At 42.4% G+C, this 27,901-nt stretch overlaps 1 protein-coding gene across 3 annotated transcripts; it reads right to left on the reverse strand.

The window, feature by feature from the left end:
• Positions 1-1,814: 1,814 nt before the first annotated feature.
• On the reverse strand, positions 1,815-26,420 carry mark4a (MAP/microtubule affinity-regulating kinase 4a). Of its 3 annotated transcripts, XM_053485415.1 has the most exons (18): positions 25,922-26,419; positions 18,896-19,090; positions 17,635-17,688; positions 13,069-13,117; positions 12,387-12,452; positions 12,211-12,281; positions 11,948-12,004; positions 11,342-11,578; positions 11,098-11,217; positions 10,880-10,979; positions 10,525-10,634; positions 10,213-10,402; positions 8,492-8,703; positions 8,123-8,226; positions 7,384-7,665; positions 6,800-6,882; positions 6,280-6,324; positions 5,883-6,070 (listed from the first exon to the last, which is right to left on the reverse strand). In XM_053485415.1, the coding sequence occupies exons 1-18, from the start codon at positions 25,970-25,972 to the stop codon at positions 6,006-6,008; spliced, it is 2,091 nt and encodes a 696-aa protein (XP_053341390.1). In that variant the 5' UTR covers positions 25,973-26,419; the 3' UTR covers positions 5,883-6,005. The 3 variants fall into 3 exon arrangements, with proteins under 3 accessions (XP_053341388.1, XP_053341390.1, XP_053341389.1); XM_053485413.1 differs by lacking the exon at positions 6,800-6,882 and having other exon boundaries at positions 1,815-6,070; XM_053485414.1 differs by lacking the exons at positions 5,883-6,070; positions 6,280-6,324 and having other exon boundaries at positions 6,523-6,882; positions 25,922-26,420.
• Positions 26,421-27,901: the final 1,481 nt, after the last annotated feature.

The following is a 27,901-nucleotide window of genomic DNA, read 5'->3' on the forward strand; positions in this document are numbered from 1 at the left end:
AAGTATTTGACCACCCTGTGATTTTGCAAGTTCTCTTACTTAGAAATCATGGAGGGGTCTACAATTTTCAGCATAGATGAATTTCCACTGTAAGAGACAGAATCTAAAAAGAAAAATATGGAAATCACATTGTATGATTTTTTTAACAATTTATTTGTGAATTACTGTCAAATAATAATTAATCAGTTGCTTATCAGCCAGATTTCTGACCCTCACAGACCTATTATTTTGCTTTTAAATAATCCAGCTACACTCTGCTCATGATTCTAATTTAGTAGCACCTGTTTGAGGTCGTTAGCTGTCATAAAGACACCTGTGCACCCCACAATCAGCCAAAGTCTAAGTAGATACATGGGGTATCAATAATGCTAAGAATGGTGAAGAATCAGCCCAGAACTACATAGGAGGAGCTGGTCAATGCCGTGAAGAGAGCTGCGACCATCGTTTCCAAGGCTACTATCAGTAATACACTAAGACGTCATGTTTTAAAATCTTGCATCGCACGGAAGTTTTCCCTGCTTAAGTCAGCCCATGTCCAGGCCCGTCTGAAATTGCCAGGGACCATCTGGATTATCCAGAGGAGTCATGGGAGAAAGTCCTGTGGTCAGATGAGACCAAAGTTTAACGTTTTGGTCTTAACTCCATTCGCCGTGTATGGAGAAAGAAAAACGATGAGTATCATCCCAATAATACCATACCTACAGTGAAACATGGGGCTGGAAGCATCATGCTCTGGGTGATTTTTCTGCACAGGGGACAGGACGACTGCACTGTATTAAAGAGAGGATGAATGGGGCCATGTATTGTGACACAATTCGGGCAAAAACCTCCTTCCCTCAGTCAGAGCATTCATGATGGGTTGTGGCTGCGTCTTCCAACACGACAATGACCCAAAGCAAACAGCCAGGAAAACCGAGGAGTGTCAGAAATCTGACTGATAAGCAAGTGATCGAATACTTATTTGACACAGTAATTCACAAATAAATTGTTAAAAAATCAGAACATGTGATTTCCCGATTTTTCTTTTTAGATTCTCTCACAGTGGAAATGTACCTATGCTGAAAATTGTAGACCCCTCCATGGTTTCTAAGTATGAGAACTTGCAAAATCACAGGGTGGTCAAATACTTATTGACCTCACTGTATATGTACTGCATCCAGCTCCTCCAGTGTCCGCGGCTTTGTCCTATACTGTACACCTCCTTCTTTGCGTAGCCCCACAGGAAAAAAAAAATCACAGAGTGAGATTTGACTTCTTGAAGGCCATTTATGAAGTTTGTGTCTTCCCAGGCCAACGTCCTGAAAAATGCTAGAGGACACACTGGATGACTTGGAGGGATGGATTCATGAGGTTCTCAGCAACATCGCAAACGACTTTTGTCATTCCATATCCACCAATGCCTACGTTAAAATTAAAAGATTTGCTTTAATTTTCCTGGACATACATGTACAATTGGTTTCAATGATTTTGCATTAATAATAAAGACTTTATTACCAATTTTTAATGACTAGTTATTTTTCACCCACCCTGTATACAACAGTTCCGATAAATTCTTTATCCTGATTGATCCGAAGATGTTAATTGATTTCCGATAATAGGAACTACAGTATGAGAGATGCGCGGCTGCAAATTATAGGTTTATGTTTCAACACATTTCTAGATTAACAACACATTCATGAGAGGTTGTAGGACAAAAAAACAACATTTGGTATGGCAGGAGTCTCCAGCCTGATCAAAATTATTTTTTTAAGCGTTTCTCACTCTCCGATACAAAAGTCACGCTGAAAATAAATGCAGCCTTGGACACACGAGGATATCAACATCAGTGAAGTTTTATTTCTCTCCAGTTCTTTTATTTTTCTTTCCATTTCTCTCATTTTGACCAGAGGCACACAGACTTCTGGGGAACCAAAAAAATAATTAATTCCAAGCGACAATCTCATGGCAAACTGCCTGAATCTCTTCTTTTTATTTGTCTCTGTTTTATATCAGTTCTCCCATCATATTGCATATTAGAATAATGCTTTATGAGAAATGCCATGCCGTCTCAGCGCGCGCACACACACACACTCTCTCTCTCTCTCTCTCACACACATACAGCTATCTCTCTCTCTGTCTGGTTGCTCATGCTCGCACACGGACACATGCACGCACACACTCGCACATCCCTGCAAACCCTGTTATGCAGACACATACTAGCTCTCTCATTCTCTCCCTGTATCGACTTTTCATTTCCCTCTCTCTCTCTCTCTCTCTCTGTCTGTCTTTCTCTCTTCCGGTGTCATGCAGGACTGCAGGTTACTTTTTGTTTTTTTCTTTTTAAATCTTCACCACACACAGAAGGTTCTGGAGAGCTAGCAGAGGATTTCTGCACTAGCTAGAAATTAACCTGGAGGTCTAAGATAAATACTATAGTCATATTAATATCATTGTTATCGTTATCTTTATATTTATATGCAGTCAGGCTCCGACTGATATAAATCGAGTATTTTCTTCTTCTTCTTCTTCTTTTTTTTTCATTTTTTCCCAAGATAATTATCCTAGAAAATAAATTAAGTACCTGTGCAAATATCCACAAATCGAAGTGTTCACATTTAAGACAGTAGTGCCCCCTGGTGGCAGAGCCATACGATGCAGCTGATTCAAGTCGAAGCGAGTGAGTGACTGAGCGACTGCGCGACTGAGTGAGTGCACAGAGGTCTAAAAACACGTTTAACAGATAACAGATAACCCCGGGATGTCCAGATCTGACCAGCTCAAACGGCTCCTTCTTCGCACACCGCTCTGTGGTTCAACACAGAAAGCATCTCCGTTACAGGAGTCCAATCACGGAGCAGACAGGACGATGACCCCAGGGATTTTGGTGGGAGAGCATGTTTTTGTTGTTGTTTTTTCCTTGCTCTTTCATTGAATACACCGTGTGCCAGAACACAGATGGAAAAAACAAACAGAAGATGGAAAAAATTTGTTAATTAACAACAGAAAAAGAGATGAGGGACAGATAGGCTTGTACAGCATATGGCACATATTACTAAAAGTTAAGGGTGCAGTTTGTAATTTTTCTAGACCTTTACAAAATGTTATAATTTGCCATAAATAGGCTCCACCCCTTCCACTCAAAACACAATACAATCTAAAACATTTAACAGCAAACACAGTTCCACTCACGGCTATGAAAAACTACAAACTGCTCCCAGAACCGGTAAAGCTGATGTGTGTGTGTGTGTCTGTGTGCATGAAGCTGAGGAGGTTTCTCAGGTTGTGTTAAGGGTTTGCTGGAGATCAGGTAGGAACAAAACGACTTTGAAACGCTTCCTGTTACAACTGAGACAGATCAGCTGCGAGCACCACTTACGATCCCAGCTCGGTCATTTTCTGCGGTTATTTGCTACAAGAAAATGACAAAGCCATGTTTATTATTTAAACTGACCACGTCTGGGTGTCTAGGACTATAGGAGCAGTTAACACACCCTGTCACACTTCAATCGTAGCTCATGCTTTCGAGTCAGAATAGTGGAAACTCGAGCATCATTCTTTAAAACACTGACTCGTCATTTTCTCTCCGAATTTGATTTGCTACAAGAAAATGACAGACTTGTATCTCAATTACGTTGTACTTCCTCAAATGAGCGGTGCTTATTCTGTTCTAGCCCTGCTTCATGTTGTCGCCTGGAATCCCGAACTAATCTAGTACTGTCGCTCTGGTTTGTTGCCACACACAGCTTTTTAACTCTACACTCTGATCATCGGGAACGTTCATGGTGGAAGGACAGCATTCCATTCCTTTTCCACCACTGGAACCTTCTCAAGAACCTTTTTAAGAAACAAGTTTATTTCTAACTATTGTAAGGGACTTTTGAGGTTTCTAAGCATGGTGATACATGAATTGCCATAAATAAAGAATCCCGATACATAACTAAATCGAATTTTTTTTAACCCCATCTTCTTCAGTTATGAATATACCATAGGTCCTTTTTTTTTTTTTTAGGTCCCTCTTCTAAAGTACCCACTTTTGGGGCGTGACTTGATCAATTGGAAGCTCCTGATCAAATTATTCTGCTAAGATCAAAAAAGCCTTACACAGGAACTTGCTTTCTACATTGGCGACGGTGTAGGACAGGAACTCATCCAGAAACTCACCTTGAAACATTTGAGTTCTAATTCTGGATCGTTTAGCTTCTGGAAAAGTGTTCAGTGAGAATGTTTGTTAAAGGAGCTTTATGCACCCAAGATGCACCCAAGATACAACCTGATCCACCCGGGTGGGTGTTTCATGGCAAAAGGGAGACAGTCAGGAAGGTACTCCCACTGAACTGTAATGCTACAAGGTAAAAATGGGATGAGGTGGGTAAGGGGGTTAGGGAGACGGTGATCAACCAATCACAGCCAATTCTGTTTAAGCTTTAGAGCCGTACTTTTTGTCTTCTGTCATTGCTTAACGATGTTTAGGGTAAAATTTTAGGTTGTATTTTTTGTGTTTGAGTATTACATTAGCAAACTTAATACGTCCGAAGTAACAAGACACTTCTGCAATCGTACACGTTACTGTAACAACTGGCTTCAGGTTGAGACCTTTTACAGTTTCTTCGTTGGATTTCTCATTAGCATTACATTTTATAATGGTTTTTAAGTGGTCACAGCCATTGATCACCATTCCATATTCTTGGGACGGTTACCTTTTTTCTTCTTCTGATAAATGCCATGATTATGGCCGTGGTGGAGAACAAATTAGCACCGAAGTCAAAATGTTTCAATATATGTTTCATATTTTACGTTTCAGCATGGAGGTTACTTTAACTTATCCAGCTAGGAGAGAAACCCCATCTGGTGTGTCGCTCCCCCGGGAGCTGAGAGTGTGCCGCATAAACGTGGACGTATTTTCTGAAGCAGAGGCGCTCCTACAGTACGTATCTGACTCACGCTAACTCGTGTGGTGTCAGTCTGTGATTGGTTGATGTAAAGCAGTCACACTTGCTGCTTATGTCTCACATTTTTCTCTAAGGGTCTGTAAGAGTCTATGGGCAGGTGTTGGATTTCCTCAATAAATGTTTATCAAAGGCATTTCTTTTTAAAAAACTATTTCATGAATGAAAGCTACCTCCATTTGTATATCGTTTTGGATCGTGACAATTTTTAAAATAAATGGTAAATTAAGGCTTTTAAGACTCTGCATTTGCAAGTTTTACAGCTCATAACATCTCCCCCTAGACCTCTTATTATAAACTGATAAGTAATTTATAAATTTTTCATTGTTTTAAGATTAAACAAATTGCTAAAGTATCTGTTATATATTGTTGGAAAGTGTTGATTAGAAGGACTCGAGTCTAGCTACGGGAAAGGGTTTCAGGGAGGTTGACGGGGGTATATGATAAAGGATGAAATGGGAAAAGCGCAGGCAACAAAAGAGACAAAAGCACGATAAAAAAACAAACCAAAAAGGCGGAATGATGCTGAGAATAGAATCAAACTACTTCATGAGATGAACGAGATTAAAAAATACTACTCTGGAATCAATCCAGGTCCTGTGGATGAGGTTGCTTAGAGGATTTGTGTGTGTGTGTGTGTGTGTGTATGTGTGTGTGTGTGTGTACATTTGCACTGTTTGTGTGACCACACATCTTCGTGTCTCTCTGGATGTGCATATCGGGGGAGGAGGGGGGGTGGGGGTGTGACAGCTGTGGGCGGTGGGCGTGGAGCAATTTTCCAGTTTATGCAGCCAAAAGTGGGCGGAGCCAAGACAGTTCAGGAAGGAGGAGGAATGAGGCGTCTCGGGTCTGGTCCCCTCCCCCCGTTTGCTCAGAGCTCCACCCCTTTGTAGATCTTTGACGCGATGTGAGTGAATGCTAGTGGAGCCTCCCAGAGGAGCGCTGGGTGCACGCTCAGCTGACACACTTCCCCCTGGAACGTGACCTTCGACCCTAGAGGCTCGTGGCTGCAGCCGCACCCCCTTGCTGCATCGCGCACGGCCAGTACCAACTCGGCGGGAGCGCGTGGGGGGCGGGGCCTCACATCCCAGCCCCCTCCCCCGAGCCGGGGCTCGGCCGCTTTCTGATTCCCAAATAGATGGCAACTGAGAAAGAGACAGAGAGACAAACGTAAACAGAGCACATGGAAGAAAAAGAGACAGAGAGACAGATATAGATGAACAGATTATTCATCGATCTTATTACACACCGCCTCTAGAAATCTACAACGAAGTGTTCAATAAATTAGTGGAAGCTATTAAAGGAATAAGATTAAAAAGTGAAGGTTTTGAACTGGTCCGGCGGCAGGGCTCACCCTGAGAGCGAAGGTCGGGCGACTCTCTCAGGTTCATTTGCGACCCTGAAAAACGAAAGGACACGTTTAAGAATTCTGAACAATCCGGACCGTTTCAGGAAGGTAACCGTGCCACAGGACTCGGGACAAAACCAGGCGCAATGCAGCATCACTCCAGAGAACGAAACGGGATGTCCGTCATGGTCAAACACCCCCCCCCCCCAACCCCATCCCAACCATCCCCCTACCACCCTTACACACACATACACACACACATACTTACACATGGAAAACCTTCTGCAAACCTTATGTCCCCACAAGGTCAGTCTCCTCCTCAATGGAAGGATGTTTGGTCCCCACCCCACACACACACAAATCCATAAGCATGCACTGTTGTCCATGCACCCACACACTCATGCGCACACACATAGTCTAACAGAGAGACAGAGAGAGAGAGAGAGAGAGAGAGAGACGCATGCAGGGGACAGACAGGCAGGCAGATGCGCAGGCAGACAGGCGAGAGCGAGACACAGGAACTTACTAACTGTTTTGGATCCCTGTGGAAGAGTGCAACCCGATACTGACTTATTAGAACCCTGCCTCTTAGAGGGGTCGAGATTGACCCTGAGTGAGAGAGAGAGAGAGAGAGAGAGAGAGAGAGAGAGATGTTAAAAAGGGAAGAGAGAAAAGAAGTAGGGACAGGAGCAGCAGAGTAGGGCAGAGAAGCAGCACTATAGACTAGCAATGTTTTAGTGTAAAGTTCTCACACACACACACGCAGAGCAAAGTGAATACAACCAGCCGTGCTGCTACACATGACACTGAAACACTAGATAACGTACACACTTTTCCAACGCTGCACCTTTCAGAAAGAACAAACAACAATCAGGAAACAAATTCATGAATACGGTCGTTTGATTGATTTGTTTTGGCCGACGTGGATCATTGTGTCACTCAAGTCAATAAACTATTGTTGCTAGGCAACTGGGAAACATGGATACTAGCTAGTGTCTAAGATGCTATAAAGTTAGGTAACAAGGACATGCTAGGTATAGGTACAGACTGCAGATATGAGACGTTGTGTGTGTGTGTGTGTGTGTGTGTGTGTGTGTGTGTGTGGGGTACCTGCGTGTGAGTTTGGAGGTGATCTTGCTGAACAGGTTGGCCGTTGCTCTGGAGCGGCCGTGAACCGGCAGCGTGGCGTCGTGGCTGAGCGTGGGCGAGGTGGGCGGCGGCCCGTAGGCGGAAGGCACGTGCTCCCGGAGCTGCCCGCCGTGGAACGTGCTGCGGATGGTGGAACCCCTCGTCAGTCTACACCGATCCGCCGAGGAGGAGGAGGACGACGCTCCCGCTCCGGAAATACTGAGAGTGGAGGGAGAGGCGGGGGGGAGACGGTGGGAGAGAGAGCTGTAAAGAGATAGAGATATAAAATCAATCAAAACGTTTAAAAAAGACATGTTAATGAAGTAAAATATGAAATAAATAGACATTAAACCTCACTTAACCCTAATTTATGATTCTTTTCACTTTTAAACTTAACTGAAAGCGGCTCCCTTTTCTTTTTGCTACCGTCCTTGCAAACACTCTTGGGATATACAGTATGGTGCTATGTCTCACTAAATAAAAAAAACAATAAACTCTCTGCTTGGCTTTCAACAAGCAAGTTTTAAACGGCTTCCAGACATACGTGCAACTTAGCCGGCATTTGATTCGGCTCAGTTCAGTCCCTCGCATGCCAAAAGTGCTTCATATGACGAGAGTTAAGTTTTAGCTCCTAAGGTAAAAAGTTGTGAGGCAGGGCGTTTGTATTGCCGAGGTACCGCTGAATGCCTAACACATAGCATCATGCTAAAGTGTGTGTTACCTGTTCTCCTTGCCGTTTTGAAGTAGGGACTGTCTGTCCGTGCTGGGCCGGTCTGTACACACGTACGTGTTCCTGCGTGTCATCGCACTTCCAGGGATGTTATTCTACACACACACACACACACACACACACACACATAAACACTGCACTTAGATTGTGTTCAGGCCACATGATTCAGCCTATTTCTATTCCTCCCTTCTTTATTTCAATGTCAAACTTATCAGATGTTAAAACACTCTGACAACAACAATTACAAAAAGTTTCTGGTTTTCAAAAAAAAGAAAAGAAAAAAGAATGGCGTAAAAAACACGGTTGTCTTTCGGACCCTAGCTCTTCTCTCTATCTGTCTTCCGCCTGTCTCCAGCTTACAGTGGTGGCGGTAATGTCTTTCCGCCGATCCGGGATCTCGGCTTTGTTTGGGTTGTTGGCGGTGCTGACCATGGGGCTGGAGGGCGGGAGGCTGCGGCTGCCCATCACGCTGCAGCTGGCCTTGCGTGGGGGCATCCGGCTCTCACGTAGCTCGCGGTCTGCGCCACCCGTTGGACTGCGCTTAGGGTGCATCACCGGCATACTCGGACCACCTGAAACAAACATAATGCTGTAATGCGAGTGTACAATACAGCAGGTCTGCCATATTTTTCTTTCCTTATTCCCCCAGCTATTTCTGATCTGCATTCTGATTGGCTAGAAAAATGCACTTCCACAAGGGGACATTCAGGGACAAGATGGCAGAGAGGACAGACCAGAATTTAGGCGAACTTGGATTTAAGAAAAGCAGTTCGTATTTCCATTCCGGCTCAGAAACAATGGATTGGTGTTATAGGCCTTGTTCACACGGGCGTTAAAATCTAGCGTTTTTCCTGCGTTCGTAGCGTCCGGTGAGCGCGGATCAAGCGGCGAGTGTTTTCTACACATAGGAGTCAGTGAGAGTGTTCACACGGGCTTTGGTGACGTGCGTTTGTCCGGCTTGCGTGTTTATACGGCATTAAAAAAAACGTTGCATGCAGCTTTTTCTTGCCGTTTAAAACCCAACGAATGCAAGGAAACCGCTTCTAGTGCGTTTTCTTCGCGTTAATTTTACGCTTCGGAGGACCGGATATATCCCATGATCCTACATGCTATACATAGGGAAATGCGGAAAAAGGCAAGATGAAAAAAATTTATTGTTGAAAAACGTACGCGGATTCTTCATAAACCACAAAAAAAAACTTCCTTTAATCCGACGTTGTGCAGTCAGAGAGTGAACTCGGTAGCGGCGGGCTTTCATATCCAGTTCCCGACACAATTTGGGCTGCAGGCTGGCGTTGGACAGAGACAAACCAACGCCGGTGTAGATTGACTTCTATCTTCAAGCGCCACTACAAAACGCAACATAAACGTCTAGGACGTTCAGAGCGCGTTCGTTTATCCAAAAACTTAACACCCGTGTGAACAAGGCCTTACTCTCAAAGGAGCTTATGTGTTGCCCAAAAAAACATGGACTGCTCTTTGTCACAAAGTCTATTCATGAATTTCATGGACAAAAGTAGGTGCATCAACGGGATGGAGGGTGTCCGATAGAGTAACATCAATCTGTATCCCAACTCTCACCTAGGATCACAAGCTTTGGATCATGGCCAAAAGACTAATGTCACAGAAACAAGTGGCGGAATAAATCTCCTTCACAGGGTGGCTTGAGATGATGGGCGAGGAGCTTAGACATTCAAGAGGAGCTTGAAATAGAATAGAGTGATCTGAACAGAACTGATCCTCTGCATTGAAAAGGCGCAATCTGAGGCGATTCAAGCATTTGAGGTGCCTCCTGGACGCCTCCCTTGGGAGGTGTCTAAGGCATGTCCAGTGGGGAGAAGTCCCCAGGGTGGACCAAGGACTAGAGTGAGTGATTACATCTCTCATCTGGCCTGGGCGTTTCCTAGCCATCCTCAGGGAGAATTTGGGGGAGTTGGCTAGAGAGCAGAAGGTATGAGCATCTCTGCTTAGACTAGTATACAGTAGGAAATTTGTTCAAAATATCTTTAATTATAATCTGTTAAGGGGACCAATAAGTCTGGACTCTGAACCTAGCTACATTTTTACAATGTGTCTCTTACAGAAGTCGCTGTGCCGTCGCTGGCGGTGGTAAGTGGAGGCGCTGCGCTGCGTCTTGCCATGAGAGGAAGAGGAGGAGGACGACGAAGAGGCAGCAGCAGTGGAGGAGTGTTTGTTCGTTCCGTTGGTGATCGGGCTCGGCCTCACTCTCGGCAACGTCATGCTGCCGCTCACACGGGACTCCGCGCCATCCTGCGAACACAACCGCAGGCGTGTGTTTATTTTTAATGGTGAGAAAAAAACAAAAAAACAAAACAATGCTCCATCTATAGTGTGCATCTGGGCGTAAGAACATGAGTGTGTGGTTGTCGAACCTCGGTCTTCAGTCCCAGGAGAAGGTAAGTCGCGGTGACTTCGTTGTATTTCTGATTGAGTAACGCATCTTTGATGTCGTCTGTCGTGAAACCCATCCCAACCATCACCTCTATAAAGATAAAAAGAGAAGAAAAAGATTATAGCAGGAGTGTGGAACATACCTGCTGACGCTGAGACAAACCCGGAAAAGCATAAAAAAAATAGCAGGTTTCAAAAGGAACAAAGTCATGGCGCAAATGCAGGAATGAAAAAGAACTTGGTCCAAGCCTAAAACAGGGGAGGTGAGTATCCTGAGTAGTAGTATCCTCTAGCATGGCTCAGGTGCTAGACTGTTGTGTGGGTGTGTGTTCTTACCGATGCGGGTGGGGTCACTGTAGTCCTCCACCGGCTCTGTGTGAGGCTTCAGCTCATCGCCTTCGTACCCTGTGTTCATCCACTTGTCCTTCATCACTTGCTATGGAGCAACAGAAAGGAGGTTCAAACACTCAGCTGAAGAAGGTCACCAGGACAGCTAAACTCTGTGTGTGTGTGTGTGTATATATACATATATATGTGTATATACACATGTGTACCTCCAGTGTGCAGCGCTTGCTGGGGTTGAGCACAAGAAACCTGCGCAGGATCCCCTCACAGTCGGTGGACATGTAAAAGGGCACTCGATACTTCCCTCTGAGCACACGCTCACGAAGCTCCTGCAACACACACAAGTGACATGCCGTTCAAGAACCTGAAGAACTCCAACCTTCAGCACGTGACTTAGATTCTAGGGAGGTGTATAGATGAAAGCCTGAAGGAAATTACAATCTGACCCCTGACCTTGAGGTTTTGTCCATCGAAGGGCAGCGAGCCGCTAACCAGCGTGTACAAGATGACCCCAAGACTCCAAATGTCCACCTCGGGCCCGTCATATTTCTTGCCCTGGAAGAGCTCGGGAGCAGCGTAGGGCGGGCTGCCACAGAACGTGTCCAGCTTATTCCCCAACGTGAACTCGTTACTGAAGCCAAAATCCGCTATCTTGATATTGGAGTCGGCGTCCAGCAGCAGGTTCTCTGCCTGCAGAAAAAAAGAAAGAAAGAAAGAAAGAATGAAAGAAAGAAAGACATACGCAGTAAATGGAAAAACTGGTGGAAATCCAGAGCCAGACTAATATTATTTTTACCGTTGTTGACTAATTCTAGGTTAACTATTTTACTGTGTATCTAAAATCCATAGCCAAGTTAAAACCAAGTTATGAAATGAGTCGCTAGCAAGCCAAATAAAGTCAGTAGTCGCCAGCAAACCAGGTATCGTTATTAAAACTAGCCAATCATACATTCTATTCTACGGATCTAGCACTTACGCCCGATGCCAGAAAGCGCTAAGCAAAACCGCCGTTTTGATGTCTGACCGAGGTTCGAGGTATGTATGTCTGTCTGAGTTTACCTTGAGATCCCTGTGAACGATGTTCTTTTGATGACAGTAATGAACAGCCGAGACGATCTGCACACAAACAACAGAGAACTAAGACTCGAGACAAGGTCAGGGGGATATTAAGCGTCGTTCAGAATTGTTACCAAAGCGACATTGAAGTCTGGATCGTGACGCGACACAACAGTTGCCACCCAGTAGGTCTCAAAGCCTTTTAATTCTTTTACATTGCAGTGAGATTTAAAGAGGGACTGTACATCACCAGAGCGCAGACGCACCTGTCTGAATTTGGCTCTCGCCTCAACCTCCTTCATTCTCCCATGAGAGACCAGGTAGTCAAACACCTCACCTAATAAAACATCTCTGTTTTAGTGACAGTGCGTAATAATGCAGGTGTAAATGTTTCAGTTTGTCTTATAAACATCGAGCTCCACATGAGGATTCAGACGCTTACCCCCGCTGGCGTACTCCATGACCAGGTAAAGCGTTTTCTCAGTCTCGATCACCTCAAACAGTTGCACTGAAACATGACAAATAAACTGGTTAAAACAACATAAATGCAGAAATCAGAGTTTGGGTGATGGACAGATGAACAGACAGACAGACAGACAGAGCTTGCTGATGGACAGACAGGCAGAGAGACAGATCAGAGAGCTAATCAGATAGATTTATAAATGGATTAGGATGGATAGATAGATAGATAGATAGATAGATAGATAGTAAAATATGGCTAGGCAGGCGGACAGACAGGTAAAAATGTAGACAGACATGTAAAATGTGGACAAATAAACAGGCAGGCAGACAGAAATGTAAACAGACAGACAGACAAGTACTGTGGACAAACAGGTAAAATGGAGACAGGCAGACAGACAAGGAAAACGTAGATGAAAAGACAGGTAAAATGCACAAGAATAGACACACAGGCAGGCAGGCAGGTAGACAGACAGGTAAAATGTAAACAAGCAGAGAGACAGGTAAAATGCAGACAAACAGCCAGACAGACAGCCAGACAGACAGACAGGTGAAATGTAGACAGATGGATGTTTATGTGTGCATGTGTATGTCACATAGCGCTTACCAGAGTGCATTTCTGTGTGTGTGTGTGTGTGTGTGTGTGCACAAGTATGTGTGTGTACCTATATTGGGGTGACGAAGAGCCTTCATAATCCGCACCTCACGAAAGAGCTGCAAGAAATAAAATAAAATAGCAGGAACATAGTGAGAAACAAACACACACACACACAGTCACACTCAGGGAATAAAATAGGAATCTGAGGCTCAATTAGCATAGCTGCCCCACGCAATTGCACTTTAGCTGATTTGCACACACACACACACACACACACACACACGAAAAGAACACATTCTGTTCCACTCCTCCTCTTTCCTCCTCTCTTATCCTCGGGCAGGATCCTATAGATCGGCCCTGTTGCCATGGAAACCCCTGTGAGGAGACCGAGTGTTGGTCCAGCTGAGCTTGGGGGGGTGGGGGGTGTATTGGGGGGGATGATGGGAAACGTGTGCAGCAGTCAGGAAGCCACAACACAAACACAGAGAGAGAGAGAACTAACCTACCGGCTACAGGACACGTCTATCAGCAGCTGTTAGCATGACTTTAAATAAACGGATCCTGGGATTCTGGGAAATGTAGTTAACGACTCGCTCTGTTAATGACATCAGCTCGGGTGGAGCCCAATAAGACAGACCCAGAGGCCACGCCTACTTCAGTGTGACTGACAGACGAACAGGACACACTGAAACGGTTAAAATCTTAACCACAGTAACAGCAAAGCTAATCAGAGTCATCAGTGTTTTAAATCCTTTAGATTTGCGTCACAAAATTTTGACAAAACAAATTAAAATCATAATTATCACTTTAACAGAATATATACACATCTATGAAGGTCATTTGTTTGTATTTTAGTGAGTGAGTGACACATGTATGTGATTTAAAAATCACAGTTGAGGTAACTTAGCTAGCTAGATAGCTCATCCATCAATCCTGGCTTTTACAGCGTGTTTATGTAAATACACACACACACACACACACCTAAGTAAGCGATGTTACATCTTTAACTTCACAAAAATATTTAAAAATAACCACACCATATGCTGATCTTTAAATATGTTGGCTAGTTAGCAAGCTAGCTGGCTAGTTGTGCTTGTTAGCTAGCTTATTCCTCGTTAGCTAGCTGCTTTTTTAGGCATCATCTCTTACTTATACAGTACTTACAGAAATAAATGCAGTAGACAGAAACATTTAGACTTCAGAGAGATATGCCACAGGGTTAAGAGATTATTATTGTGTGAACAAGAAGGAAAGAAAAGAGAAAGAAAATCGCATGTTTGCTAACTTGTTTGTTTAAACGTAGTGTTTGTTGCTCTAACGAAAGTCATTCAAGCCGCCGTCGCCGTTCAGTCATAAACTATTCAAGAGTTCAGGATGTTCCCCTGAGAGCAAACCTATTATTTAATTAATAATGAATTCATCGTTTGACGGATCCGCTTTGTTTATTCGTTCATTTCAGGCGCTGCAGCCTCACAGTGTTTGGGCGGCCATCTTGGATTTGGTGCTACATGCCAGGCACATAATAGGCTAATCTGCACTTACTGATCTGTAGGCTTGTGAATCAGCATATCACCAAAAATAAATTGCGCGTTTTACAGAAGTGCTGTGTGTTGTGTGTGTGTGTGTGTGTGTGTTACAACAGAGCTCAGATTGAGACACTGAGGGGGAGTCGGGGCCTGTGGAGGACCGCAGCTGTCGACCTCAACTCATCTCCAACACACACACACACACACACACGGCTGCCATATTGGTTCGTTCCTCAACACACAGTAAAATGAGTAATTTACAGTTAAAATTGTTTTTTTTTAAAAGACAAAACCCTTGGGGCAGCACAGTGACGTCTTGCACCTCCAGGGTCCAGGTTCAATACCTGCCTCCCGCTCTGTGTGCATGGAGTTTGTATGTTCTCCCGTACTTGCTGTGTTCCTCCGGGTACTCCAGTTTCCTCCCACAGTTCGCGACATGCAGATTAGGCTAATTAAAACTCCCAAATTGCCTGTAGTGAGTGAGTGTGTGTATGTCTCTGTGCCCTGCGATGGGTTGGCACCGCGTCCAAGGTGTCTCCTGGGATAGGCTCCAGGCTCTCCCCAACCCTGTATACAGGATATAGATGCGGTATAGATGGCGATGTGATAAAGTTCTTGTACTAGTTCTAACCGGACCTTCTGTTCACTTTTCCGGCCACAAGCTTCAGAATCTAAACGGATATGAGCAAAAAGACAATTTCCTTGGTGTGTGTTTAAGCAGTTGATTAATGATATTTTGAGGAGAAATTCTCCCAGCGTAACACACCCCCTAGAAAGTGTGTGTATTGCAAGGTGCTTGCATGGTTTTTATGCTCATTCATCACCGATTTATTTCCGTTCACCCTTTCTGCTTTACTACACGTCTGAGACGGTAACTTTTTTTATCTTCTGCCATGATTTCAGTTTGCTAATCGTAAATGCTCGACACGTGCCTCGCCGTCCGCCACCTCGGAAAAAGTCAGGCGGCGTGCGTCACTGCGACTGCCGGCAACCTTCCAAGAAAATCTGGAACTGGCATAAAAACTGATTTATTAGTGGCCAGGGTTTTGCAGCGGACGCACTCGCAGAGCATAAATCAGGGCCGAGCAAACATGATGCGATCATGATGGAATCTTCCAGCAAGGTTAGCGCAGATGTGCTGCGGCTGATTACTGCTGTACATTAACTCAGTGCAGAGGCAGCAGCTCGCCGGGCATTGCGTCAACACCCTCTATCTATCTCCCTCTCTCTCTCTCTCTCTCTCTCTCTCTGTGATGTCCTCTCTCTGGACTTTACACTAAGGAGAAATGACAGGGCAGCGGGTTGTCAAGCGTGTGTCAAATGACAAGCGTGGCAAGCCAGTAAATTGTGTGCTATAATTTGTAGTTGAAATGTTTTGACTCACACACACACATTTCCAGTGCCAGTCTTAAGGACCGAAGCAAACTTCATAAGAGTAAACTTATACGTATAACATACACGTCCCTGACATTTGCTGTCTGATTTATTCAGATGAATATTACTGCTGACTTGGTTGACTAAAGAGCTAGCGTTAACTAGATCTCAAGAACTAACTAGATAAGAACAAGCTTCCGTGAAGCGGTTAATTTAGCATTAGCACACTGCAAATGGATCATGACAAAGCGTCTGATCCCTGGCACTTGCTGTGTAAGACTGTGTGTGTGTGTGTGTGTGAGAAAGAGAAAGAGAGAGAGAGAGAGAGAGAGAGAGAGAGAGAGAGCTAATGCAGGCCACAGATCATTTATTGAGAGGGAGATGAGTCACAGAGCAAGCTACAATGCACAGAGCCTCGACTGACTAGAATGTCGCGTTATCCATCCATCCATTCATTTGTGCTTTCATCCATTCATCCATTCATCATCCATCCAGCTGTGCTTCCCTTCATCCTCCTTCTATCCATCCATCCATTCAATTGTGCTTCCATCCATCCATCCATCCATCATCCATCCATCCAGCTGTGCTTCCCTTTATCCTTCTTCTATCCATCCATCCATCCATTCAATTGTGCTTCCATCCATCCATCCATCATCCATCTATCCAGCTGCGCTTCCCTTCATCCTCCTTCAATCCAACCATCCATTTGTGCTTCCATCCATCCATCATCCATTACCAGCTGTGCTTTTCTTTATCCTCCATCCATCCATCCATCCATCCACCCAGTTGTGCTTCCATGCATCCATACTGTAAATTTATCTTTGCTTCCATGCACCAGCCATCCGTCCATCAGTCTGTGCATCCATCCATTCATTTTTTCTTCTATGCATCTATCTTTCAGTTATCAACCCTTCTATTTATCCTATTATTTATCTCTTCCTTTATCTACCCTTCCATCCATCTATCCTTCCATGCAACCATCCATCCAACATCTTTTAATCCATCCAGTTGAACACTTCCATTTATCCTATTATTTATCCATTACTTACCTACCCTTCCATCCATCTGTCCTTCCATGCAACCATCCATCCATCCATCTCCCCTACATTACCACTTCTGTCCACTATTTTATGAATACATTTATCCATTTATCCAAATTCATCTGTCCTTCCATGCATCAAGTTAATTGGACAACTATTTATCTCAACATCTGTCCATCATCCCATCTATCTATTCATCCATCCATCTGTCAATCCATGTATCCACAAATAGGTCCATCTAGCAATCAGTTAATCAACTGCCATCCATCTATCTGTGCCTCCATTCATCCATTCACCCGTCCATCCATCAGTGCCTCCATGCATCCATTTATCCATCTGTCTTCGGTTTGTCTATCTATTAAACCATCAATGTCGATGCTAGCTGTCTTAGTTAACGTCAGGCAATAAGGGAACAAGCTAGTTTAGGGTTTGCTAGTTATCACTAGCTAAACAGCATGTCACACCACAATTGGTGAATACACTATATTTAGATTTAGTCCATATAAATTTTACAGCACAAGTAAAATTCTCTTTCAGAACTTCTCTGAACTTCTCTTCATCTTCTCTACTCGAACACTGTAACAAAGCTGGTATATTAAATTAATAGCCACTGCGGCATTTACCGGGGGGCTAATTATTCATTTAGATTCATGTTGTAGGTGCTGACACAAAGCAGAACAGCGGCTTGCTTACCTTTTGCAGGCTGGTTGGATTCAGCTGAGTTTTGTCGATTATCTTTATTGCAACCTGAAATAAAAAAGTTACAAATATGCATGATTTGTTCCTGAAGGTGCTAATGGTGTTGCATGTGCGTAGCAGAACACGTCGTGCCTAGGACACAGTCGGATTGACGTTATGAAAGCAGCTTCTTGGAAAACCGGTACTGCTTATCTCACATATGGGAGAAATCCTTCACACACTGCAAAATAATTTACGAAACTATGCTTTAAGTAAATGTAGAAAGTATTTAAACGATAGCTGGAAATATGCATCATATCTGATAAGGTTTAATTTTTTTTTTACATATCCACAGTGCTCCCAATAATCCCGACTTGTAATTCCCACTCAGAGGATGATTAAACCCTAACACTAATCCTAACCCTAGTTAAAAAAGTGAAAAGATATGTTATTGTTTGTTCCCCTGCTCCCTTACCAGGCCCAGTGTTTCAAACGTTACTTCATACATTTAAATATATATTTTAAAAAATTCTATTTTGTTTTTAAAATCAGTCTAATAGTCTTTCAGCTTTGTTGCTTAACTAAAGAAGTATATGTCAAACAACAAGCACATCTATATTTGTAACAAAAAGGAACTTCTAGTGTAAATGTGATTTTATTGCCAGCTCTTTTTTTAACGCCGCCCATTTATACTTGGAACGCAACCAACGTGCCGCAAATAAATACGCTGTTGTTCTAAAATCCACGCATGATTCATACAATGAGGGCAACACGCCCAAAACCAAGGGTGTCCTCTCGCCTCGGTGACTCGTCTCAGTTTTACAGACGACCAACACATTTCTTTTTGCACTCCTGCGGCCCGTGTGTTCTCCTACTTTGCAAGCTGTCGTTCCGGCGATAAATCTGGCCGAGCGCGAAGTCGCGCTTGCACATGTGATTCAAACTCATTCAGCTTTCTCTCCTTTCTGTGCTAATAGTTAGCTTTTACTGCAACTCCACATAATGATAGGTAAGCTAAGCAGGTTCTAGCTAGCTAGCTAGTCAGCTTTGCTAACATTGAAATAAATAACTTCGAATGTCACAGATTAACAAGCTACAGTAAATAATCAAATGAAAGTAACTAGTTTATTCAGTAAAGAAAACCAGTACCCAACCTCCACAGCATTGCTAGCTGGGCTAACTCTAATTAGTTACATTTTTTTTACATAAGCAAGTTTGGAGCACTTTTGTTATCATAAACTGGATGTTGTGTGTCTGAACGGATCTACGATCTTACCTCTCGCCCGGTAAGGACATGGCGAGCCAGTTTCACTTTAGCAAAGTTTCCCTTGCCGATGGTTTTGAGGAGCCGGTAGTTGCCGATGTGCGGGTCGTCCGGGCACGAGGGCATGGAGTTGCGGCAGCGCGCGCCGAGGGAACGGCTCGACACGCTGGTGCCCTTCTCTGAACGGCTCGCCGCCAGAGACGCATGCTACACGGGGAGAAGGGACAAAACAGCCATTATAATCACTGCATTGCAAATAAATTGCACGTCTTCTTAGTACTTTAACCATAAACTAGCCCAATGTACTTTAAAGCCCAATCTTATCTAGCACTAATCACTGGCTTAATCAGCCACTTAAACCGTTTAGCCAAAGTTAACTAGCTTGGTAACAAACACACCCGAGTTTAAATTCCGCTAAAATTTATATAACTAAAACAAGTCAATTAAAATAACTGGGGTAACATTTGCAAGCTTGGTAGTTACATAATGACACCGACAGAGGTCAGCTAATCAGCTACAGTAAGTCTTAGAAGCGGTGCGTTCGCGCGCTTAGCAACTCAGATTGGTGATTGGATGAATTTAACTTAAGCTCCGCCCCTTGCAGACCACAGACATCCGTCAGTCAACAAGATCCCAGTGTAAACGATTAAAATAGGACAAAGCCAAGGAGACTGCTGGAAACACACAAACACACACACACACACACACAGAAACACCTAGAGCTTGATGTGTTAATGCATTAGGCTATTCCATTCAGGCTAAGTGATATTGATGATCAGATTAATTATCGTATTGATTAGCCTGGCTGTGGCAAAAAGCACGAACACACAGAGAGGGACGAGTTTCCATTAGCGGGATAGAGTGATAAATAAAAAAGAGACATCGCATTTTTAAAGGTTTCCACTAAACTACAGTATATTACATTAAACCTGAATGCAAACACAGCTGCTCTAAATACTTAGGGGGAAAAATACAAAAGGTCAAACATTGTTCGTTTGATCAAATTTAGAGGACATTTTTTTCTTTATCACAAATGTTTCAGCTTATTTCTTTCTACTCAATCTAATGTATTCATTATATAATATATTGTACTATAATATTATATAAAAATGTATTTATTATTAACAAAATGTAATAAATAAAAAATTCCATTACATACATCGTTGGTTGATTAAAAAAAAAATCAAAACTGAAATAATGTGAAAATTCAAATAACACTGAAATGGGAAAATGCGCGAGAAATGCTATCTGACAGCAAAACAAGATCCTCAACGCTTCTGAATTCACTTTACTGCAACACCATGGGGGTGAGGGGAACGCTTTCACTCACACACGTGCACACACACACACACACACACACACACAATACCCACCATCTGTGCCATGCTACACATGATCACATGATCACAGAATAACAAAAGAGAGAGAGAGAGAGAAAGAGAGAGAGAGAGAATGGAAAATAAGAAGAAGAGTGTATGGGAGACAGAATTAAATTATCCACTATCTGGATAAATCTGATTATGTGGCCTATGTTTGTTGTCTTTATCCACTCCCTCCGGTTAGACTCACAAGCTAGGGCCAGTATGACTAACCCCTACTTCACCATCACTAACCCCTACTTCACCATCACTAACCCCTACTTTACCATCACTAACCCCTACTTCACCATCACTAACCCCTACTTTACCATCACTAACCCCTACTTCACCATCACTAACCCCTACTTTACCATCACTAACCCCTACTTCACCATCACTAACCCCTACTTTACCATCACTAACCCCTACTTTACCATCACTAACCCCTACTTCACATTCACTAACCCCTACCTCACCATCACTAACCCCTACTTCACATTCACTAACCCCTACCTCACCATCACTAACCCCTACTTCACATTCACTAACCCCTACCTCACCATCACTAACCCCCATACTTCGTTATTACTGAGCCTATACTTGACTATCACTAACCTACTACTTCCTTATCACTATTCCCCTACTTCATTATCTGTACCCCCCCCCACTTCATTATTACCAACCCCATACTTTACTATCGCTAACCCCTACTTTATTATCACTACCCCCTACTTCACTAACACTAACCCCCTACTTCAACCATCACTAAAACCCTACTTTACCACCACTAATCCTCTACTTCATTATCACTAACCCACTGCTTCATTATCACTAACCTCCAACTTTATGTTTATTAACCCCCTACTTCACCTTCACTAACCCCTACTTCACTGTCACTAATCACCTACTTTACCATCACTAACCACCCACTTTGTTATCGCTAACCTAGCGCTTTATCACTAACCCCCTACTTAATTTTCTCTAACCCCTAATACACTATGACTAACCCCTATCACAATACCACTTACCAGTACAGCACTAACAATAAACTTAATCTTACCAAAACTAACCTCTACCACACAACCACTAACCAAACCCACACCATCACCATCATCATGCTGGCAATGCTAATCCCGAATGCAACTCCACAGACCTTGTTAGAACAGATAGGAGCCTCTGCATACAGGCTCAGGTGTGTAAGACCGGGGCGTCACAAACTAATCTGCAGTCATTAATCATTCATACTAACAAAGTCACAGGCTTGGAACACACCTGACTCAGCTTATGGTAAGTTGTTACAGCAGGACCGAGAGCCAGAGGCTTCCCTTATTACTAATTCATTACATGTGTGGCTAGCAAGCATGAAATATGAATTTAATCACAACTAATCACAGATTAATATTCTATAAGTCAACCAAACAAAATATAAACGTGCACTAATCTCGAATTGATTTTAGTAAGTCAGCGATAGACAGTTGGTCGACACTGAAAATTTAATGCCACTGTACTATATGTTGCTAAATGTTGTTGGTCTTTCGGCTTAGTATTATGGTATAGTATGTATGTCGCCTTAAATAAATCATAGAAAACAATTGTACTGTATGTGGAACCTGTAGACATACAGTATATCTAATTTGCTAACTCATACAATGCTACTAATTATATCTTTAAATAAAAACAAATATTTAAAAAATCTAGCTATAATTAGTGTTAAATGTAAAGTATGCATGGCTTAAAAAAAAAAAAAAACGTGGATTCTTCTTTTTATTTACTACATATGAACCCTACCACTATGCCATCATCAGAAACACTGGTAGATGTTCATGGTATAAATTCTGCACTTCAGTCTCAGCTATCACTCAAGGTAACGTATCAGAAGTGTGTGGAAATTTTCTCTCTTTTTTTTTAAATAATTGGATTGTATTCTGATTGTTTATAATTTTTTGTACCCCCCCGACCAGACAGTTACTAAGGATAACTACGCATCTTTGTCCCACTTCATACTAATTAATACCGTACTGTCCACATTTAGGATGTGCCCTTGGTCTTTTACCCACATCCTACCCCCATCCCATTTCTTGCCCCCCCTACCTCCCTACCCCCTACCTCCCACCCCCCATTTTCGTTCCACTGCTTGAGAACTGCCAGACCATAGGGTGTTAAGCCAGACATGGGCCTTCAGACGTGTATTAAGCCAGAAATTGATGACATGAGATTTCCAAACCCAGCAGTTTGTCCAGTTCTATACTTAAAAGTGAAATTATACTTGCTTTTAACTACACATATGTTCATACATGATGGCTACCTTGCGTATCTTACATTTGTTTGTTACGTACATCGGAAGTCAACTGCGAAAATGTTCGAAGGCTTCAAGGAGAAGTGGTGTATGATTTGTATGAAGTGCTATCTTAAATGTCGACATAGAAACTAAGCTTTTCAAGCGTCACCATATTCGTTCAATATAGGCAAAATTGTAAGATGAAAAAATCTCCAGCGAAATCCTACAGTAACACAGTCGTATTATGGGCAAGTATGTGAAAAAATACGCTCACAACGTTGCTTGTTGACTACATCACGGGACTCCAAATCCAGTCCTGGAGGGCCAGTGACCAGCACAGTTTGTAATTCACCAGCACCTAAACACACCCACTGAACCTAGAAATTAACAGATTAGTTAAATCAGCTGTGTTTGAAAAGAAGAATCACCAAACTGTGTTGGACACTGGCCCTCCAGGACTGGATTTGGAGACCCCTGGACTACACAAATACATGGTTCAACCGCAAGTAAATTTCTGCTCTAAAGATAAACAGTGTGGCGTTAATTCCCTGGCCTAATCCACCTGACATCTGATATTCTAATTACAACTTCCGTGACCTGGTATGTTTATGTATGCTAGCCCTTTCTTACAAACCAAAATTGTAATTACAGCATAAAATAAGTTGAATAGAGTCTAATATCTCAAATTCACCAACACATTTAAGGACAATGTTGACATCTCGAATAAATATGCCTCCTTTCCAATTTTTTCCATCTTATATTTTTAGAATAAACACCCTGGCTTCAGTTATTACTGTAGCTACTTTAGTAGCTGGGGAACATGTGTTCCAGCTGCCTAGCAACAGTGTTCACTCAAAATTAACCACGTCAATAATCATCGTCAATGTTCATCTAACCACCCCACAGCCCCTCACCCACCCCCTCTGTTACAAGCCACATTTGAACACATCATTAGTTGCTACCACTAATTAGCAGACCATAGATTTAAATGGCTGCTGGTGCATTGTTGTAACAACACACTTGCTAGTGTATTTACCTGACAACCCTTAAATACAACCCTCAGATACTGTACAGGATGAGGTTTTTATGGTCTTTATTGTTGTTGCTTTTCAGTCCCATTAAAACCATTACAATTAAAGCCTCCGAGTGGCGCAGTGGTAAAACGCCCAACAGTGAGTGCTCAGTAATGTCACATGGTTCGGAGGAAACACGTAATAGTCTTCGGCCCTCCCGACTGAGGTGTAGTAGCTTAATGTGGGAGCTTCTAGTGACGGGAAGGAATTGGACATGACTAAAAATTAAGAAGAAAAAAATCGGGAATTAAAAAAAAAAACATTACAATTATAAAAAACATAACATTACAATTAGAAGACACATAATACATAATAATGTCTTCTAATTGCAAGAACATTACAATTAGAAGACACATAACTGATTATGTAGCATTATGCTAGCTACATAATCAGTTATTATATAGCTGTAATTGAGACATCAACAAAAAAATATTTTAGCTAAAAATATTATACTATATATGAGTTAGCATGCATAGTTATCGCATTTTTAGACAATGTGTACTCATTTTGACATTGACATTTTACGAATTTTACTGCGTTTGCATTCGTTTCTTTTAATAGGAACACAACAACTAAAAGTAAAGATAATAGTTAGACTGTTGTTTCTTTTTCAGTTAAACTAAAAAAGCAAATATTGTTAGCTGATTTCCTGAGTGAACAAGCTAATGCTAACTGGTATTTGTTATTTAAATACTCTGATAATTTTATTTATTGTTGTGTCATGTTAGTATAGAGTCTAGCTTGTTATATAGTTAATGAAACAATTCGTGCTAGCTGGCTAGTTATGTAATAAATCTTGTGTGATTAAATTGTCGTTCCGCTCCAAAATAATTACGATGGTACCTCAGCATACGAGTGCCCCGCCTCACAAATTTCACAATTTTTTGCTTTAAGAACTGCAATTTGTAAAGAAATTTACCTCGGCAAACAAAGGATTATTGGCATACTATCGAACGAACTGAGCCGAACCGAACGCCGGCTAAGTTGCATGCACACATCCGGTAGCCGTTCAAAACTTGTTCGCGACAGTGGGAATCCAAGTAAAGCGTACATATATACAGTAGCTATGTATGTTAACTGTTATATGTATGTATATAAACAGTAAATAACAATTAGGATACATAGCTACGTATGTACTCAGTTTGACGTTGACGTTTTATGGATTTAACAGAAACAACAGAAAGAAAGCAATGAAGTATATGACTGGACACATTTCACAATAAATCATGGTCATATTTAATTTAATTATTATTATTTTATTTAAAATCACAACAACTACAATTTAGGATACTGTGGTTTCTTTCTCAGATAAACAATAAACTACAACTTATTTACTGAGTAAACAAGCTAATGCTTACTGAGATCAATTTTTAAATACTCAGATATTATTTACTCTTGTGTGAGTACCAGATATCACTAATTTCCTCAATTTTTTAATCCCAACTAGCTACTTTATGGCTTGCTAGTTGTAGCGACAGATTATTTATGCTAGCTAGCTAGTTATGTCATTACTCTAGCGTTATTACATTGTCTCCTGCTCCAAAATATAAAAAATAATAATTTTTAGCATCTTTAAAGCCCACCTCAGGTGGCTCTTTATATCATTTTAAAGAAGTTAGCCATCTTTCTTTTTCTCAAAATACCCTCCTCAGAAATTAAGCAGTCTGAGGTAATTCTGAGAGGAGTGTGAATTTGATTGACAGCTAGTCACGTGACTCTTTGTGTACGTGTGCTTGTATGTGTGTGTGTGTGTGTGTGTGTGATCATTCTGCGAATCCTGAATACAATGCTGCATGCTATTAGGATTAACATGTACACTATATAGTGGAACTAACTGACTAACCAACTAGCGCAGCGGCGTGTCGGTTAAACTCGAATCACGATGATCTGTAAAAATTTACAACACATTTGCTATTTACGACAAATGTTCTTCTGATCGGTCGCCATGGCGACGTTCCAAAACCGCATACGTGTACGTATAGTACGGGAGTGTAGTGTAGTGTAGTGTAGTGTAGTGTAGCCTCTGCGGTTTTGGAGCGGAGCCCGGATGAGAACGGGGACCGCTCCTCTCCTCGCTTTTCCTCGGGTATCTCGTGCAAACTCGTTTGTGTCGTTCTCTCTCTCTCACACACACACACACACATTGAAGGATGTGCACGCACACACACACACACACCAACCCTTTAGCCATGTAAGCTAACGAAGGCCTGCTAACTCGGGAGTCAAAATGAATAAAGCAGGAAGATAAACACTGCAATTAATTAATTAATGAGCAGAATAACAAACGCATGCACGCGCGCACAAAATATTGATATTAATATTTACTTACGTGATCCGAGCTCCGGTCGGTTGCAGACGGTAGAGCAGACCGAGAGGACATTTTCCCTTTTTATGTATTTTTATTTTCTCCTCTTTAAAAAAATAAATAAATAAATCCCTGAGATTGTAACCGATTCGAAACGCGAAAAGAAAGAACGCGACGCGACGCGCGCGCACCGGCCGGAGAAGAGGGGGCGCGTGCAGGCCGCTAACCGGCCCGACTCGAGCGCACCGGAAAGCCCGTCATCTGTGCACGCGCACAAAACCGTGTCAAAGCCGCTGCATCTGAAAAACGCAAAACGGTGCGGGGGGGTTTGAGACTGGTGATGAGGATGAGGAGGAGGATGGTGATGAAGAGGAGGGGGGGTGGTGGTGGAGGGGCTCCGCTAAAACACAGCGACGCTCGGCCGGAGAGCAGCAACGATCCCGGAGCACCTCACCGCCGCCGCCGCCGCCGCCCCCCGCCTCATCCCCGCAAACAACCCGCTCCCTGCTCTCATAATCGCGCTTCCGGTTTCGCTCCGTCTCACACCGGGGCCCTGACTGTCCTGACCCGCTGATCGTTAATAATAATAATAATAATAACAACAACAACAATAATAATGAAAAAAAAAAAGCTCTGTATTTTGTATAGTTCAGGAACCGGAATTCGGTCACATGCCCGCGGCGGCTGGTGATGCTGATGAGGTTTGGAGATGATGATGGTGATGGTGATGCTCGGTCCGGGAGTGTCGCCGACTGACGCTCTGCGCGCGCGCACACACGCACGCACACACACACACAGACACACACCTGCTTACAAAGTTTAGATCTACAGCTATTCTGTTTGATAATCCTTATACATAAACCTTAAAATAAAATCTTGTATAAATAATTTTATTCCGAATTATTATTATTATTATTATTATTATTATTATTATTATTATTATTTTCCTTCATTATTTTTTTATATTATCTATAAATTATTTTTTTGGTCACCTCTCTCTCTCTCTCTCTCTCTCTCTCTATTATTGTTATGATCAAAAACACCACCACAATTTAAGATACTGTGGATTGTTTTTTCAGATAAACAAAAAAACAATGTTTATTTACAGAGTGAACAAGCTAATGCTAACTGACATTTAATGTCAAATACTCAGATAATTTTATGTATTGTTGTGTCATGTTAGCTAGCTAGTAAGTTAGACTACTGTAGCTAGTTCATGGCTAGCTAGTTGATAGCGATGAATGAGTAATGCTAGCTAGTTATGTCATTGGTGTGATTACATTGTCGTTCGGCTCCAAAATAAATCAAACTAAATATGTTTTTATCTGATTTAAAGCCCAGTAAAAAGCTACCGTGGCTTGTTTTTCAACAAATAAAATAATGTTAGCTGATTTACTGAGTGAACAAGCTAATGCTAAATGGCATCTGTTGTCAAATACTCAAGAGAATTTTATTTATTATTGTGTCACCAACAAATGTCAATAATTTTAAGTTAACTAGTCCATGGCTTGCTAGTTGTAGTGACAAATTATTTATGCTAGATGTCTAGTTTTGGCTTTACTAGCTAGCTAGCTAGCATAAATAAGTGTTATTACATTGTCGTCCTGCTTTCAAATTAATAAATATAATTTTCATCAGCTTTAAAGCCCACCTCAGGTGGCATTTTACATTAATTTAAACAGTTAGCCATATTGGATTTTTCTCAAAATACCCTTCTGAGAAATTAAGCAGTCTGGGGTAATTCTGAGGGGAGTGTGAATTTGATTCACAGCTGGTCACATTGACTCTGTGTGCGCGCCTATGTGTGTGATCATTCTGTGAATCCTGAATGCAACATGTACACTATATCGTGCAGCAGCATGTGGAATAAACAATATAACCACTGTTGTTAGCTTTTCAGCTGCTTCTGTTGGGGGTTGCCACAGTGGACCATCCAATCCACACAACAACTTGGCAAAGGTTTTACATCAGATGCCGGACTTGGGACCAGCACTGCATCCAGTG

The sequence above is a fragment of the Clarias gariepinus genome, chromosome 24 (assembly GCF_024256425.1).
Source record: "Clarias gariepinus isolate MV-2021 ecotype Netherlands chromosome 24, CGAR_prim_01v2, whole genome shotgun sequence".
Taxonomy (NCBI): domain Eukaryota; kingdom Metazoa; phylum Chordata; class Actinopteri; order Siluriformes; family Clariidae; genus Clarias; species Clarias gariepinus.